Genomic DNA, 19,444 nt, shown 5'->3' on the forward strand with positions numbered 1-19,444 from the left:
CAAGAAAAGAACACCCAATGACAATATCACTAGTTGAAAAAGACTATCATTCATTTGACTATAAATTATGCAGTAGAAACTGTTTACAAAATAAGTTGTGTACATAAATAAAATAATTGTGAGTGATTTCTGGAAAAGTCTATTTGCAGTGCATGAGACTGCATTTTTGATGTCTACTGCTTACCACCCATCAACTGATGGGAAAACTGAAGTTGTGAATAGATGTTTGGAGACATATTTGAGGTGTATGTTTGGTGATAGCAGAATGGTGGTATAACACCAATTTTCATTTTGCTATAGGCTTGACTCCTTATGAGGTTGTTTATGGTCAGCCACTACCTATGCATTTACCGTACTTCTCTGGAAAATCCAATAATGGTGTGGTTAATAGAAGTCTGCAGAAAAGAGAACAAATGATCCCAGAATTAAAATCTCATTTGTCTGGAGCTCAACACAGAATGAAGGCTCAGGCTAATAAGCACAGGACTGACAGAGCTTTTAAAATCAATGATTAGGTTTGGCTGAAGCTACAACCATATAGACAATCTTCACTTTAACAAAGGACCAATCAAAAGCTAGCAAAGAAGTATTATGGTCCATTTCAGATCAAGAGTGTCATTGGCAAGGTGGATTATAAACTCAAGCTTCCTACTACTATTCAGATTCACAATGTGTTTCATGTCTTTTTGCTCAAACCATTTCATGGATCTCCACTTTTTCTTGTTTCTTTACCTGATTGGATGGCCACCACTAATTCAACATCCCTGATTCCTCAAGTTATATTACAAAACGTATCAAGAAGGTTTAGAATATTGTCCAAATTTGGTATTTGGTGAAATGGTTGCATATACCAAATCATGAGGCTACTTGGGAAACTGCAGAACAGTTTCTACAAATATTTCCCGACTTTCCAATCGATGATGCATTGGCTCAGTTGAGTGAATAGGTTTGGAAACTATGTTCAAACTTGAGGACAAGTCATTCTGAAGGCGAGAACATTGTTATAGTATCACAGTAGTATTACAGTTGGCCAATAACAAGTTTAGGTAGGACAAATTTGTTGGGATTTTTACATTCAACTTGTATATAGATAGTGGAACTTCATTCTGTAGCAGTTATGATATTAAATAATGAATTCTTTTCTCTCTCATCTTTGAATCTCTGTTCTCTCTTCTCTCATCATCACTCTACTTCTCCATAGTTACAGTATTACGACACATCTTTAAGGGATAATAAGTTCTCCCTTAACAGTTTCCTGTGTGCCAACATGGACATTTTTTGTGTTTGTTAAGATTACTAAGGTGATATATTAAGATTATATTTTGTCAAATTGGCATAGTATTGTCAATGTTATTGTAAAATTACACAAGATTGTCATATGTCTATCTTTTAATAGGTTACTCGTACTCGATCAGCTCGACCAAGTAGTTCGACAAATCCTCTATTTGTATAATCATGGGAACTAACCAACTCCCCAATTGTAAAATTATACAAGATTGTCATATGTCTGTCTTTTAGTAGGCTACTCGTACTCGATTGTCATATGTCTGTCTTTTAGTAGGCTACTCGTACTCGATCAGTTCGACCAAGTAGTTCGACCAATTCCTGAGAACTAACCAATTCCCCAATTGTACAATCATGGAAACTAACCAATTCCCCAATTGTACAATCATAGAAACTAACCAATTCCCCGTTTGTAAGTGGACTTGCCGGATTAATTTTAATTCTCAATTTATACGATCATAGACAAATTCTCCTTTGTACAACCATGACTTGCACAATCCAATAAAATCTTATTTCATATTAAGTAGAGACATGTAGAAACGCTGACAAAGGGTTCGGTGTCGGGGAAACAAGATTTTTTGTTTAGTTTAAACGGCCAAATTATCATTGAAGAGTCTGGCTTAATAATATGTTAAAACTCAAAAGAGGCTTGAAAACAAAATTCAACAAGTGTTGGTTTAACTGGAATATATAATCAAGTGGATAAAGGGTGCTAAGTAGTGCGGTTAATCTTACAGCAGGTGGTATTCTTTTATCGATTTATCAGTGACAAACTTTACTAGGAAAAGCATTATGGAGAAGCTCATTCTTGTTGCCTGACAAACAGCGAATTCCCTTTATTCATCTTTTTTGGAGAATTCTTTCCTTTTTTGCTCACCAACTTCCACTAGCAAGGCCAGAAGAGCTTCACACACTTGAGCAGCATTTGCCTCTGCAACATCATCATTTAGTGATGAATAAACCATCCATGCGTGATCCAACTTGCGCTTTGGTCGCACGACAACTGATCCCGGAACTTCTGCATCACGACAAGTAACAAGCCCATCGCTCTTCTCCCCGTATCTCATCTGAAGAATTTGGGCGCATGCAGCCATCACAGCACCAAGGGGCATGACGACTGGGAGTGTTGCAGCTTGGCCTGCTGATAAAGGTGCAAGCATTGGTAGCTCTGCATGAGCAACACGTGATAGTGTGGCCAAAACTGCTGGTGAAATGCTGGCTTCAGTATGGAAGGAAACCACTGGGACCTCCCTGGGTAAATGGTGTTTCCTCAGAAAACTTTTTCTCTTGTCATATGTTAGATCTTCCAGAGCTTGCATGTCACCCTTCAAAAGTTAAAGATAATGACTTGAATATCATTGAAGTAAATAAGTTCTTAAACAACTAGTGATGACTAATGAAACTTCCTCAAATACCATATTTCATAACGTTTATCAATGTCATCAATATACAGCCAAAGCAATATATTTCTAAGTCAACTTAAAATACAGCACAACACCATTTTTTACCAGACTTCCAATGTTCAAGCTATTATTCATTCACCCCTATATTATTATCAGTGTTGAGTAGAATTATGCACATGTTGCAAGTCCTTGACCAGTGAGGGAGCAAAAGATTTAAGCAACTAGGCAAAAAAATAGAAGGTATAAGGAGTTGTTATTCTAATAAAGTGTAAAATATGATAGAAGAAGACAGAGTGGGTGTGTTTTTGTGTGTGTGAGCGAACCGGTACATGTGAGTGTATTTCGGCAAGGAATGTACTAACTCAATGGTGGCATATTATTATTAAAGAAAAAAACTTTATAATTTCTAATATGCACCAAACATGATTATGTAAGAACCACAGACAATCATGATGTACGAACAAACAATTTAACACACAAAAAACAAAAGAAAAAAGGATAGAAAACACATCAACCCTTGTGCCATGAAACTTCTCAATAAACAGGAAATAGGGTAGAAGATAAACCTTGATCACATTACAAATCAAGAGCTCCATCATTTTTCGCATATTTACATAATCACCAAGCTGTCCTTCTCTCAGAATATCTGAAGCTATTGGGCTACCACCATAAGGGCTCTGTGCTAAAACTAACCCAGCAACCTTATCTTTTAAATCACTCCAATACATTGATAAAGCAGCTGCAGCATCTACTCCACCTTTGCTATGCCCAAGAAGTACTACTCGTTTCCCTGAACCCCAATAGAGTTCCTCGATATAGTCTTTTATCTCTCTGGCATTCGTTTCAACTGAAGCCTGAAATTAGAAATTTCAGTTTCTATACATAATGCAACATGAGGAAAGATTCTAAAAACAGAAAGTACCTCGCTATGAATCTTGGCGATATGACATGTCAAGCCAATTTTTGAAAAACTTGTTTTTGTACTGACAAAGTAAAGTGGTCCATGGTTGCTGAAAAGACCTGCAATTCAGAGTGGAAGAAGCAAAACATGCAGGCTGACTTGAGCCAACTAAAATATAAGAACGTAAACTCAGCAAATTGCCCAAATATGTTGTCAAAATGGTAACTCAAAGCAAACTCGTTATAACTTATACTTGCTTTCGCCAACTTCTAAAGGAACAAGTTACCGTAGCATTTCTTAGCACTACAAATTAACTAGTTATTCATAGACAATCCAAATGCGTCAAGTAAAAAATATATATCCCAAAGATGCATATAATAGCCCTAAAATGATTTACTCGTAACATTCAAATTCCATTGCTAGAGGTTATATGAAGATGGATACACATAATTAGCTGAATGTTGGTTGCATTGGCGTCCACAATCGCATTGGTTGAAAAACACACACACAAAACGACCAGTTCGAAAACTGTAAAAAAGGCCACCAGGTAATAGTTTCATAAAGTTCATGCAACTAAAACTGTAAAATAAAGTTCTTTCATCTTGCCGTCTGTTTTCTTGGAAAATGTAGCTAAGCAATTGCTAAATGGGGCTTAAACATCCTACTACCTGGAACAAGCAAGTAAATCATTGAAGTAGGCAGCCTGTGTACACCATGCCTGACAAAAGGGGAAGCAATTTAGTATATTATAGGTTCCTCTGTATAAAAACTATGACGGAGAAAGTAGGCCGTTATAATCTATACCTGATTTCATCAAGAATTTTCATAAACCTTTCAGTTCCATGTACAACAGGGGGCATCTCTGGAGCACGTTTTAGCCATCCTATGTCATCTGCTGATCCACGAACAGTCCTTTGTACACGATCAATAAGGCTGAAACGTCATTAAAACAAATTACTACCAGAGTGCAAATACGGAAGATAGCCTAAGGTTATACCAGCAATGTCCATGACATATAAATACAATGGATTCCAGAGCAAGATAACATATCCTATATTTCATTAATGTAAGGGATTGTGGTTGGTCGTCACCATGTCCGCAGATGCTAGAAATAAGGATTAGAACTAAATATTAATACAAGGTACTTCCATCTAATACAAACAAAATTAAGAACAAAAATACACACATATAGAAACTATTTAATAGTAGTATTCTAAATTCTAATATCTTAGAGCATCTCCAACCCCACAAAACCGTTAGCTAAAAAACTACGAGGCATGCCAAAAATAAAATTTATAGATAATATGTATAAATTTCACCGCCCCAATGGTATAAAACCCTTGTTTATAACTATAGTCAACCTCTTGATGTTGGCTATGTTTGGCTAAGACCGTTGGAAATGCTCTTATAATATGCATGTACTCAATATAAAAAAACAGAGTAAATGAAATTTATAAAATAATATTCTAATATTTTTACAATATGTGCATATCTAAAAAACAAATACAAGTATCCAATAAGTAAAATTAGAAGTATAATAATAGCTGCACACATGATATTGAATAGAATTTGCAAGATTATTGAAATAATAAAAATGAATCAGAAAAATAATATATTAACACACAAAAATAATACATTAAATGTTACATGTGCTTTGCATGGGATATAAGCTAGTATCTGTAATACTGATAATTTGGCACAAGTTACACCATTATGAGTCCTATCACATATTATCTATAATTTAAACATTTTGTCCTGAATTATATCTTTTTGTACTATCTCCACCTACTCCCCATTAAGATCAGTCGCATGTCACTGTTTAGACTTTAGCATTCACCATAAAATAGAAGTACTAGCAAATTTTAGTATGAGTTTTAGTTAATAAAATACCTTTGAAACATTGAATTACCACTTGGAGCTGGTTGAACGATCAAACTAGTATTTTCAGATGACTCTTGATCTAAATTTCGACTTAATCCATCATGAATGAGAGGCGCATCAGTGGCTATATCAGATGAAACAGAGACTGCAGGAAGGCTTTCACTTGTGGTAACATCATTGCGAACTAAAGATCCTCTAATATTTCCAGAAGAAACTGTTGAAAGTTCAAGTCCATCAGAGCCTAGAGACCCAGCATCTGCTGGAATGGGGGAAGAAATGGGCCATAATTAAGTTATGTTTATCATAATTCACATTTTTCGGTGGTTATGTAAGACGTACTAAATTCAGATATACCTCTTCCCTATGCTATCAGTACACATACACCGAGCCTAAACCAATCACAAACTTAATACACTTAAGTAGATGCAGCTATTTCCTAGAACATTTATAAAGCAAAATGACTAAAGCATGATGATCAAGATATGTAGTATTGATGAACAGAACATTCAATTCAGACTCTAGATCTCATTAGTCACATCTAGGGAAGACACTTTTCCCACAAAGGCCTCATTTAACATCCAACACCCTGCCAGTGTGTGAAATCAGATTGAAGGATCTAATACTTAGCCAAAAAAGGCCTAATATTATCCGATAGCATTGAAACTTATTTGCGAAATTGATGTGTTTGTTTAATGAGGCCATCTTACAACTAGTCAAACTGAACTTTAATTATGTGATATAGTTTCTCTAATATACATAGAAAGAAGATAAAAGGGGTAGAACAAGAAGAGAGTCATATTACATGTAATTCACATTATGCATCCATGTCACTAATAGAAATTGTAGAAAGGCAAACATGCTTAAAGCCTAATACAATGAAAAAAAAACACAGACTAAGCATAAAGCTTACCGGAAAAATCGGGAAAACATTGAGTTATATACGAAGTCGTTTCAGCTATAAGAGAAGCAGCGTCATTCAAAGATGGTACAGAGGTAAATACTTGTTGCACAGGCTGGTTATTGCTCAAATGATCACTGTTTGCCTGTCAAGAAGGCAGCTGTAAAGGATTCTGGATAAACATAACAAATCTTCAGCAGAAGCTTGTTAACACATAAACTACATAACAATTGCTGAGAACTACTTCAAACAAGTTTTTCTAACAGGTAACTAAAGAAACTTTTCTAAATCAAAAATGTTCAGTCCTTATTACCATTCTGTTCAAATCTTTATCAGACTTTACAATCTGTACTCGAGTCTTTTAATTAAATGGTGAGGGAAATAAATCACCCTTCTAAATTATGTTTCAACTAATTTAAAAATAAAATAAAACATGTAATCAACCTTTCTAGCTGTATTAATATGCATATGTATATACCAAACCTACCACTCGCTACCAAGATGTCAGGACTGGCATATTACATATATTAGTATCAGTAATTCAGTATTACTCCTCACTAGTAGTAGGCTGGTAATTGAGTAATGAGTAATAAGTAGTGAGTATTAGGCAGGGGCATTTATTTCTTGTCCGAAGTAGTTACAAGTTCCTAGAGTCTATAAATTGATGTACCAGTTGTATTTTCTAGTATGCATTTTTAATACAGAACATGGAATTCATTTCACAACTTCTCTCTCTCTCTCTCTCTCTCTCTCTCTCTCAAGGTTCTCACTCTAAAACCTAACTTCTTCTGCAAGTTCTTCACTGAACTTTTCCATTCCCCTTTTTTCTGCTACTCTCTCTCTATTCTGTCTCTCTATCTCTGTTCTCAGCCACATTTATCTGTTATATCACTCAAAATCACAGAAAATACTTAAAACTACCTCAGGAATCATTGAGTTCCTGACACGAGACACCCGAGATTCCAAAAGCAATTTAGCCACAAACTACTTAACTTACAAAATATTCACATATCAGTAATTATGTTTCTTTTCTTGATCAATATTTGTATGAGTAACTAATTTAACAAAATATTGATGCAATAAATTGTAACCAATTCTAAAACAGATTGTTGCATAATTTTTCAAAATACACACATATATCATTTACTGATTATCGTTTATAAACAAATGAGTTCCTGCAAGCACGTGAAGGATGCAAGAATATCTAGCATAATGGCTCTGTTTGGTAATTAGCGGTTAGCGGATTGAATTAGATGTTTTGACTAGCTGATTGAAATAGATGTTTTGACTAGCGGATTGAATTAGCGGTTTCTTGTAAAACTGTTTCGTAAATAACTGTTTGATTAGCTTTTTATGACACATACTAAAACATATAACCTAAAAAGCTCCTCAAAGTAGCATTTTGAAAATTACCTTTTTGAGCCTAAACCACTATTTCAATCCGCTAACTACCAAACACTAACATTAGCGGATTGAAATGGTCAAACCTCCAAAGCACCCCAAACCTCTAATTTTACCCCAAACCTCTAACTTCCAAACACGACCAATATCTTGAAGCATCTGCGGGTTCTCCACCTATGATGGTTCTCAGTTGAACATCGGATATTGTTCATGAATCAGCAGTTAAAAGCAACAAACATAAAAAAATAAATAGAACAAGCAACAGTCCTAAACAATAACAGACTAAAATCGAAACCGCAAGTACATATGCGAATCAAAAACCTCCATATAGAAATTACTGCGGAATAATTAAATACACACACATATATATAACGATGAATTGATTAAAAGGCATGACAATAAATTAAGAACAATAAAAATGATTACCAGAAGAGGTCGAGATTCTCCAGAATCGATATCATCACCATCCATAATCAATACATCTATGGAACAATTACAATCAGAATCTCAATCTCAATTCAAATCATCATACCAAGTATAAAGATATATATATATACAAAATTGATTTAAAAAAAACCTAAAATTGGGGCAATAATGAAAAAGGTACCTCAAATTGATTGAATTGTCACGAGTATATATTATATTATATATTATAATTATAAATAGACACAATAAGGAGTTTGAGTGAATTTACAAGAAATTCGACGCACAGATAGAGATACAAAACCAGTCGGTTAACTTTATTGTTACCTTCATCATCTTCAAACAGTTACAATCCAAACGATGTCGTTTAAAGTTTCTCTAAGTTTTTTTAGCAAGTCCAATGATGTCGTAATAGGTGCGTGGCATGTATAATGAAAAATAGTGTAATAGTAATTCGGCATAGCATCTTAATAATGTATCAACTCCGAACAATGGCTTGTTATTGTGTTTTACTATTAAAAAATAATAAAATTATTATTGAAAGAATATATAAAGGAGAAAGAAGATAGATCGATGTGTTGAAAAGGAAATAAAGTAATTTTTTATTGATAAAAAAGATTTAGCACATGCATAGTGGTGACTAAAAATAAGACACTGGATGTACTAGTGTTTTAAGGCACCACTAGAATATTGGTGGAGCACTCATTTACTTCAAATAACTCTAATTCTATTTTTCATACCTACTCTCTATTTATATTTTCTTATTGTTTGAAGAAAAATTGGAGAAAAAGAATTAAATAAAATTGGAGGGGAGTGAATATTATATTCATACTTATCTCCAGTTTCCTGATTAGCCAAACTGATGTCATTAACACCCTTTGCCGTTCTCGCTCAGTGTTTGCAGAGGCTGTAAGTACACAGTGCCCCACAACTATGAATCTTTGGATTTCAGGCAAACAAGGGATATATTAGACTTCGATTCGCCCGGCCAGCAGGCGGGCGGTCCCTCTTAGGGAGCTGGGGCTTCCTTTTTCAATTAGTTTTTGTCTTTTATCACTTTCTTGAACTTTCGACTCTTTGTGGCAAGGTGGCCTAGTTCTTCATAATTGAAACATCTTGGCCCTGTTTGGAAGTTAGAGGTTTGGAGCAAAATTAGAGGTTTGGGGTGAGTTAAAGGTTTGACAACTGGAATCCGCTAATACAAGTGTTTGGTAGTTAGCGGATTGAAATAGAGGTTTGGACCCAAAAAGCTAATTTTGAAAAAGCTACTTTGAGGAGCTTTTTGGGTTAGAGGTTTTGGTTTGTGTCAGAAAAAACTAATCAATCAGCTGTTAACCAAATAGTTTTACGAGAAACAGCTAATTCAATCCTCTAGTCAAAACATCTATTTCAATCCGCTAGTCAAAACATCTAATTCAATCCGCTAACAGCTAATCCCCAAACAGGGCCCTTATCTTATACTTGTCCACAGAGTTAGTTTTTAAGCCATTAACATTCCCTTTGCTTGAACTTGATTTACTTTCTTCTGACTTGAAGTTGTTGGAGTAAGAGCCTTGGCCTTTTCCTCGAAGAGTTCTTGGTTTCTTTAACCTGGTATTTGAAAATTTTCATTTTAAATAGGTCATGAATTGATCCATTTCATCCAGCTATATATCTAAGAGTGTAAAAATCTTCTTTTCCAATCTCCAACACAGCTCTCTCATCAGTTTCATCTTTCTCATCATCAACTTGCTCCTTGAGTCATCTTCATTGCTTTTTCGTTCTTTGACCAACCAAGACATTTGACACATGTAGAAAGTGCACTTGATTTGACTTAAGAGGCTTTCTTTGTTGCATTCAAGCTCATAAACTTTTAACACTCCATACATCACCTCAAGTGTCATTTTATTATGACTGTTGCCTTTTCTTATGGCTGAGATCTTTTATTACAAGTGATCTAGGAGTGTCAATAAGAACTTGAAATTTACTTCGTAAGTTTTATAATATCGGCCATGAATTTATCAGGTTGTTAAATCTTTCAAACACATTTATGATGTTTTCCCTTGGTTTTGTCATGAACCCTTCATATTGTAACACTAAGATTTATCTCTAATTTGCTCTAACTTTTTCTGCTCCTTCACATGAAATTTCTATTTTCTTTTTGTAGTCTCATAATTAATAATGTTGTTGTACATTACATTTTAAGAGACTCAGTCAGGATAAGTTTTAAATAACTACTAAAAGACACTTTATCTTTTTCAAAATCAATGAACTGTGATTGTTTTTTAGGGACATAATGTGCATGAACAAATTCAATTCTAACTGTGTTAAGAACAAGAGTCATAGAATTGAAGGGATTATTCTTCAAAAATTTTGGGTGGAAAGGGTTGTCATTATAAACAATATCATTTTTTTCATAGAGTATAGTTTGCTTTGTCAAATGGTGGAATCTTATTGATGCTTAACTTTTTTGAACTCAATCTTTCAAGATTTTTGATTGTATGTGTTCATCCTTTGCTCTGATATCACTTGTTGAGAATGATTTAAACTCCGAGGGGGCGAATGTTTGTATTTGAGTCTTTTTAAATTTTTCTTTGTTTTAGCACTACAAACACAAATATAAAACAAAACTTGTGAACTATGGAGGTACTAGTAGAAACAATAACAAGCTATAAGCATTCATGAATATATAAAAGATAAATGCAAACACATATACACTCAAAACTAAAATTTAGTTAGTTTGAATCTTACCACGATCTTGTTCACTATTTAATGGAGATCTTTGCTGATGTTCTTGAAACTTACAGAGAAATGTTCTTCTGCTTGTGCTCCAAAAGTTACATAATAAAAGATAAGAGTGATGACTTTATAGACTAGCACTTGCAATCGTTACAAAATTACCTAACAAGCTAATTGAAGATTACACATCTATTTTGTTTTTTCCTTGTTTGGGAATTCCACAACTTGGACCATAATATATTCACTGTCATTAGTCTTGACCATCTTTTATCATGTTCGTTGATCTCTGAGTAAGCTCCAAAATTTAATTGTAGCAAAACCACCTGTCCTCTTAGAGGAAACAAATCTATGAGAAATGTACTAGTGGTTTGATTTGTTTGTTCCAATCTCACAAAATACTCATGTCAGGAACTAACTTCACGATATATACTTGAGATATCAAAATCCACTTGACGATAATGTATTAGACTTTTCAATAACTCAAAGCTTTGTGATAGTATTCTTCACTTGTAGACTACTCTTAGTTTACGGTAGCACAATTGACTTGTTGTACGCTTTGTTCCCTGTAAGTGTATATGAGTTGTCAAACTCTCCAATTTTCAACAAACTATTTTGGAGTTTACGACAGAGTCTTCTAAATAATATAATTGACTTTAACTCGACAATAACATTAAATTTTCAAAAGCTTGGAAATATGTCATATATGGAGCGTGTGTAATAGTTCTCTTATCGAGAACTCAAGTTTTAGGTACGAGCATTCGGTAGACACCTTGACTTACCGATATGTGATAACCGTAACCTATCTACATCTTAGAATATTTCTAACATCACAAACTTTATACATCTTTACTCTTCAATCTATCATGATATAATCTTGATGCTCTTCTTTTAAACATTTTTACCGTAAATATTTGGTTGTCAAGAGAGAAACATCTGAATAATACAACTACAGTTAAATATCAACCTCATCATAAAATTGGCCTCATCACAAATCCTAATTACAAATTTTTTGAACAAATAAAAGTTTTTAGAATTTCAAGATGACTTAATGTAATTGCGACATGTCTTGTTTAATATTTAATAAATTTGAAAATCTTTTGCCATCTCGTAGACATATAACACTATTATTGGTCGTATATTAATTAAATTAATATTTTTCCGAAAAAAAGAATATACCGATCACCAAATCTCTTAAAATATTGGAGACAAAAAATCTAAGAGCATCTTCAACATTATATAATAATTGGCTAAAATGATATAGCATACTAAGTACCATTCAATTCTATACGTTTCTTTTTCACTGCTCGACACGCACTTCAATACTCTTATAAAACATAGTTCTATAACTTATTTTTAAAATTTTCTTTTTCTTAATAAAAATATAACATTCAAATTTTTATACTGAAAAGAAAAATCTTAAAATTAAGTTATAGAACTATACTTTATAGGAGCATTAAAGTCCGTACCGCGTCCCCGTCCTCCAATGTATATAACTCAGGGGGACGGAAGGAGTATATAATATCTATCAAATTTGTAAATACTTGTACATTTTAGAGTAGTTCGACTATGATTATTAACTATATTTTAAAAATGATATTTTATTATTATTAAAAGTTGTTATATAGATTTATTAAATTAATATGATGATACTGAAAAATCTATATAAATTAATAATGCCAGGACCGCTAAGTTTTATTAATTTATCGAGATTATCAATTATTCAAAGTTAAATATGTATGATCAATATTATGTTAGACCAAGAGCATCTCCAAGGGCAATAGATAAAATGGTTAGCTATAATCATTAACTATACTGATAATATAAATTTTTCGTTGAGGGTGAAGATATGTACTCCAATGGGATTAGCTATGAATATGATTAGGTAAAATTATACATAAAAGGGACATTGATTCAACAAATATAGCTCAAGAGGGCTTTTTGGATTTGTGAGTGGATCAATTATCTCCTAGTCTAGGTTCGTGGTGCGGATCTAATCGTTTTAGTTTGTAGTTGGATTTTTTCTCGTGTGTTATAATTATAGTTTGATTTCTCTTCCTATTGAGAGTTTGTGATTTTTCTCTCCTTTTGTGAGAGGTGGTGTGGATTTATCGATAAAAGCATTTTGGGAATTGCATTTGTGGTTGATAGTTCAAACGGATTTTTTTGAAAAAGATGGTGAACACAGAACAATGATCTATAAATATACGATCGTCAATTCCAACATCGCTTATTTGTCTCGGCTTGGAATGAATACATGCGTGTTAATCTATTCTATGTTTGTTCGAATCGATCATTCTTGTAGATGCTATATGACTGTTATTTATTGAATTATCTCTTGCTCTTCAAAAAAAAAAGGAATTATGATTATGTATATTTTTTTGCTAATGGATGAATGGTTGGAGTGCCCCGGATTTTACATATCTTCTAAAACGTGCCAACTAGATGACACATAAATGCCACATTGATAATATAGTTAACAGTTTTATATCCTTGGAGATGCTAAAACAATTAGTAAATAAAATATTAATTTATCATTGAACTATTAATTAATCGATTATCGATAAATCGAGGCTTTACCCCGTGCAATTGCAATTGTTGAAGGGAATATATTTTTGTCCAATATTTGTGAGATTACTCCTCCCGATAGGAGTCAAAATGATGAGCACTGGGTGTAACCGGTTAGCGGTTACAACTAATGTTTTGCATACTTGGAAGTTGGATTGGCAAAACTATGAATAAGCCTGAAATACTAGCAGAAAAGTTAATCATATATATTGCAGCAGACCATAACTTATCAGTTACCGTCTCCCAGTGAAAGTAACCAAACACAACTTAGAACAATTTTATGTCAAATACTGCAGCAATTTGAGTACTTAAGAGCTTCTGATACTTAGAGGCTACGCATAAGGATGCCTTCAAATGTAATTCCCGGTCCAAATGCTAAAGCAAGTCCCCATTCTTCTCCATCGGCTCGTTTCAGCTCCTCCCTCATGTATTCGATCACATAAAAGATGGTATTGCTGCTAACATTTCCGAAGTCCATCAGGGCCTTTCTGCTGCATTCGAGTTTGCAGCTTTTTAGTCCAAGATTACTCTCTAATCGGTTAAGTATAGCAGGGCCCCCGGGATGAACTGCCCAAAACAGATCATTGAAGTTTTTTAGGCCTTCCTTTGCCATGAGTTTCTTGCAGAACAATTCAATGTTGTCCTCTATTTTTTGTGGAAGGTCTCTACCGAGCTTGAAGTTTATCCCCTCTTCTGAAAGCCTGCCATCAATCACGTGTTGTGTCCCGGGCAAAAACTGCTGTACTGCATAGTTTAGTTCCATGAAAGGGGACTCCACGCGCTCTATTGGATCTGTTCCAATAATCACAGCAGCAGCACCATCTCCAAACAGAGCAGCTCCGACAAGGTCATATGGACGATCCTAGGATATGTACCAACTTGTTACAAATATTAAATCCAATTTTCTAGCTTATTAAACTTGGGACTTTCAAAGTGAACTGTATTCAGAAAAGAAACATTTTAACTATTCAAATGCAACTTTTTTTACTAGCACTTTTTCTGACAGCATAACAATTTTTAACAGCACTCCCAAATAGACGCTTAGTATGAATGATAATAATAAGATTAGAATTAGTATTACCTTGTTAGGAGGACGGAAACCTAGTATTGTAGTTTCAGATGTGGTTAATAAAACACGGCTTCCTGGGTTGTTTTCAGCAATGTCCTTAGCAACCCTGAGGCCAGTAACACCACCATAGCAGCCAAGAAAGTAAAGCATAACACGTCCAACATCGCTTCTTAAACCAAGTTCACTAGAAAGGTACAGATCGCCACCAGGTAAGCGTATCTCACTTGAAGAAACATACACAATGTGAGTGATATCTCCAGCCGGTCTTCCCCATTCTTTAATGCAAGCCAGGCTTGCTTCTTTCGCCATCTCTACAACTGCTGGATTCGCTATTTCTAGGCGTTGTCTGATTGTCGGGACACCTTCAGTTGCTAGCTCTGGATACTGGTCTAAGATCTCCTTGCACATAACTGTGTATCTTGTTTTCACAGTTGTAGTTTTACCTACCAAATAGTTTTTCATGTCAGCAATGATCATCTATTGTCTCAGTATATGAATGTGTATTTTATTTATAATGAAATGACTTGATATGTTGAGGCACTTACACAAACGTTCCAATTTCTCTTTAATAGCCAAATCTTCACATTTTGTATCGCGGCAGAACCCCTCGACTAAAAATTCCTGTGGAATAATCTGGCTGGGAAACGATTTTCCTGTAGCTAATATTGTGGCCTTTCCTGGCGTTGGAACACGCTTGGTCGATGTTTGCTTAGGAGCAGCAGTGCCATTGCCATTTAACAGAGACATGGTTCTGCACAAGCAAGATATGTTGAAGTACTTGCTAGGTGGTTGTAGAAATATAAACAGCAGAGATATAAATGGAGAGTTGTACATTTCTTGGAGAGAAGCTGGTGGTGAAGAAAAGTAGCATGAATGATTTGAAAATTTAATATTTAGTACTTCTTGTTCTGGTTTTGGTTCTTGGGTCTGGATAGTGTGTTGGTTTAGATTGCAACAATCTTTTCCACTTAATAATAATATTGATTACAAACATGCAATCTTGGGGAACCTAACTTTAACCAATATCACTGTTTTGCGATCGAGGCATGCATGCATATGCAGGGCAAATTTCGGATTAAAATTTTGAGGGGGCAATAAGCAAATTTTCGGAAAATACCTATATATTTTTTAATTTGGGAGTGTATTTTTATAAGTTTGTAAAATTTAGAATAATGAAAAAATGTAGAAAGGAAAAAAATTTAGGGGGACATGTGTGCCCGCGTGCCTCAGCTTCCTATATCCGCGCCTGTGCAGATGTCATTCTTTTTTCGATTGTACTGACTGCTATTCCACTTGCTCACATCTAGATGTTATTATACAGAGTCCCCCATTCTTAAAATTTGAAATATGCTGAACTAATTATAAACACGTTGAATATATGTCAATTTTATACATTGGAATGCATCTTGTTTACCAAAGGAAATTATCTTCCTAATCCGGGCCGGTGAAGAATATACCTAAATCAGCTATGGATAAATCGATGGAAGGGTTTAGGACTTGATCAAATTTTTATACAGACCAGTATATGCAGAGGCATACTACTTTTTAAATTTTATTTTCAAAAATATGGTTTGCGACTTTTGCAATCATATTTGCATTTTGATTTAATTTTTGAAACAGTTAATTTATAGGTTGATTTTAGTTAAAAACACTACATCATATATTGGATTCAACAACACTTTTTGCAGTATTACAAGAAAAAGTGTAGCTTTATATGCTTTGAAATTGATCAAAATTGATCTGCGGCTACACTAATTTTTATCATTACCATTAATATAAATAAATTTACCATATAAATGATTCGATATCTATGGCTACGCTGAACCCGGTGTAGCCGTTGCATCATATAAAAAAGTGTGACTGAACTAATGAGAAAAAGGCGGGCACATAATATTTGTCAAGGCGGGTCACTCAGTAGGTTAGCCAAAATTTTCACTTGAGCGGGTTAATTAAAAATTTCATTTTCACAGGTAACTCTTACAACTCTCCCTGACTCCCTCTCAAACCTGGCTCTCAGAACTACTCTCTCCCACGACTCACTCTCTCGCACATCTCTCTCACACAGTTCAGCCCATAACTCTGTCTCATATATATCTTGCTCACAACTCTCTCCTGCTCACTTCTCAACCAACGGGGTTCAAGTACGGATCTCACCAACATGTTGTAGAAAGGGGTTTCAATTAGGGTTCTTCAAAAAAGATTTTAGTTTGGGTTCTTCCTTAATAGGTTCAATTGATGGCTATACAGTGGTGGGATCTCGAATATCTAGGGTTATTCAGTGATGGGTTTCGAATTATGGTTCTTGTGTAACTGATAATTTGGGTTCTTTAGGTATTTTTCTATAATTACTAAATTGGGGCTTTGAATTGAGATTTTAGATGTTTTGTTAATTAGAGTCATGCTTAATTGGGGTTTTGAATGTTTTGGTAGTTATAGATTCATGCTTGATTATTGTTTTGAATTGGGGTTTTGAATATTCTGTATAAGATAGAAGCCTTCTACCAATGAATCTAACAATATATTGTGAATATGTGATTCGTTATTATAATAATATGAAATGGTTTTTCATTCAGTGGTAAGATAATTAAGAAGGCCTATATACTTTTGGCAAAAAAAGAAAAAAGAAGGCTTATATACAAGAAAACAATTTTAAAGCTGGCTGACCCGTTGAAGAAGAACTTTGAGGTGTTTACAGGCCACAATATTAGCAAGGAGGACAAACTCAGAGAGGCGATCCTCGTAGCTGGTCATGTATACTCAACTTTCTTCTACAGAAGAAGATGAAAGAAAAGAGCTGCATTGAATCCTACTCTTACAGAAAATTAGGGTTCAAAACAGGACGGGAGAAATCGGGAACCCGCCCCGAATAGGGCAGACCCGCCCCGTTAACGCGGAATGGGATAGTGATGGGGAGTATTTTTTTGCCCTGCAAAATTTGGGGCAAGTATGGTATATGTCTAGTGTTGGGTTTCGGGGCAATAAAATGCAACAAAAAGTAACGTAAAATCAAAAATTTCTGAAACCCTAACCGCAGGATCCATCTATAATGCATGGCTGATTATGGAGATACGAAATAATACCTTGTTAAAACTTTACGTTAGCGAAAGATGAAGGTCCGGAATAAGCAATCACCACGCAGCCCTAGGTCTAAGGATCGCGTCTCTAAACAGTCCACACGAACGCCTGATCTCCTAATGATCACCAGAGCCGGTACTAGCCGAAGTCAGCTGTTAGGTCCAGATACGATTGTAGAAGGGGAGGTTGAATACAATCGATACCAAATTATCGCGGAAGTGAATCTGATTGAATGTAACTTGTTAATCAGATTATAATTAATTAATATAACAATGTTTGAAGTCGTTATATAATTAATATGGTTCAGTTTTAATGTCCACTAAAGTTCGTAGAATAAATTCGACAGGGTATATTCTAGATTTAGTGATTAAAACAACCGGGTTATCAAAGCACAGAAAACTGTGGATATAACGATCAAGCAAGTTACGAACAACTTGAAAGCTTTACAAATGCTTTGATTTACAAAGTGATGAACACTTGAAATGAAGAAATCTAAGCCATATATATAGGCAAAGCATTGTACTTGTAAGACAATGCAAAGACAAGACAATCTAGAAAGGAAAGACAATATAAATGTCTTACAAAGTCATTTACACTGCAGTAAGACAATCCACAGGAAGGGCAAGACAATGCAGAACTTCAGTAGGACAATTAGAATTGTCTTGCAGAAACCATTCGGCCAGACAATCAAGGATTGTCTTGGCAGAAGACATTCGGCCAGACAATCAAGGATTGTCTTGGCAGAAGACATTCGGCCAGACAAACATCCTTTGTCTTGGCAGATGACAACAGCTCTCGGTAAGACAATTAGATTGTCTTGCCGAGGTCCAAATCTACCCACAGATGAAACAGCTCGGTAGGACAATTAGAATTGTCTTGCTGAGCATGTTTTGATGATTTTGAATGTAATTTATAGTATATATTTAATTGAAAATTATCCACTTAATTAAGTTAATCATATAAATTCATAAATTAAATTAATTCGAGAGTGAATTAATTTAATAAATAAATTACATAATTAATATAATTTTTTGAGAAGTGAAATAATAGTCTATTAAATATTAAATCACCCAATCTTCAGTAGAACAGCTTCCGGTCATCTTTAAACTTTAATATCTTCTTCTTGATTTGTCGAACGAACGAACTACCACTTCTGCTTGACTTCAAATATTTAATTTGAATAACTGATACACAGATGTACTATCTGGTTCATCTGTATCTAGTTAAATCAAATATTCTTTGTCAAATAAACATTAAGAATTTGGTTTGTTCATCGAGTCTTCGTCTTGTAAGTACTTCTTTATTAAATGGAATCTTCTGATAAAATAAAGTATAGAAACTTTATATCTTCTGAACTCCTGGACCCTATTTGTTTAAATACAAATAGGCTGAACATATGCCTTTCAATCTCCCCCTATTTGTTTGTTAACATAACATGCAAATTTCCTAGAGGATAACTCAACTAACAGATAAGACAAAGATTTAATCAAAGGAATGTAAATAGCAAAAGTTTATGGCTTTGCATTAAACATTAAACCATGATCATAAATAGATAACAAAAGGATGTTCCTTGAACATATCTAACAAATATCCTAATCAATCTATTCACTCAGAACGAGTGACTTCTCCTTCTTCAGCATCTGAACAGTGAATAATTGGAGTAGAAGGCTCATATGGAGTAGGCTCTTCAGCTGCAGTGGATTCTCCACGCTTCTTTCTTTCACGAGCCAATGAAAGATGATATTGAACTTCTATGTCCACAGGGTCTTCGATGAAATCTGCTGGCTGAGATTGGTTGATATACTTCATCTTTCTGAAGTATTTTT

General features: G+C 34.5%; 2 protein-coding genes across 4 annotated transcripts; both read right to left on the reverse strand.

Moving 5' to 3' along the window:
• Positions 1-1,956: 1,956 nt before the first annotated feature.
• Positions 1,957-8,592, reverse strand: LOC108192400 (uncharacterized). Of its 3 annotated transcripts, none has more exons than XM_017372479.2 (9): positions 8,519-8,592; positions 8,195-8,250; positions 6,380-6,512; positions 5,479-5,728; positions 4,393-4,521; positions 4,257-4,306; positions 3,610-3,707; positions 3,254-3,541; positions 1,957-2,609 (listed from the first exon to the last, which is right to left on the reverse strand). In XM_017372479.2, exons 2-9 carry the CDS (start codon positions 8,237-8,239, stop codon positions 2,121-2,123), a joined length of 1,482 nt encoding a protein of 493 aa, XP_017227968.1. In that variant the 5' UTR covers positions 8,240-8,250; positions 8,519-8,592; the 3' UTR covers positions 1,957-2,120. The 3 variants fall into 3 exon arrangements, with proteins under 3 accessions (XP_017227968.1, XP_017227967.1, XP_017227969.1); XM_017372478.2 differs by having other exon boundaries at positions 8,376-8,531; XM_017372480.2 differs by lacking the exon at positions 8,519-8,592 and adding an exon at positions 8,376-8,517 and having other exon boundaries at positions 5,479-5,725.
• Positions 8,593-13,656: 5,064 nt separating this feature from the next.
• LOC108192424 (type III polyketide synthase A) lies at positions 13,657-15,400 on the reverse strand. The gene is made up of 3 exons (XM_017372476.2): positions 15,089-15,400; positions 14,556-14,986; positions 13,657-14,336 (listed from the first exon to the last, which is right to left on the reverse strand). The coding sequence occupies exons 1-3, from the start codon at positions 15,375-15,377 to the stop codon at positions 13,800-13,802; spliced, it is 1,257 nt and encodes a 418-aa protein (XP_017227965.1). The 5' UTR covers positions 15,378-15,400; the 3' UTR covers positions 13,657-13,799.
• Positions 15,401-19,444: the final 4,044 nt, after the last annotated feature.

The sequence above is a fragment of the Daucus carota genome, chromosome 9 (assembly GCF_001625215.2).
Source record: "Daucus carota subsp. sativus chromosome 9, DH1 v3.0, whole genome shotgun sequence".
Classification (NCBI taxonomy): Eukaryota; Viridiplantae; Streptophyta; class Magnoliopsida; order Apiales; family Apiaceae; genus Daucus; species Daucus carota.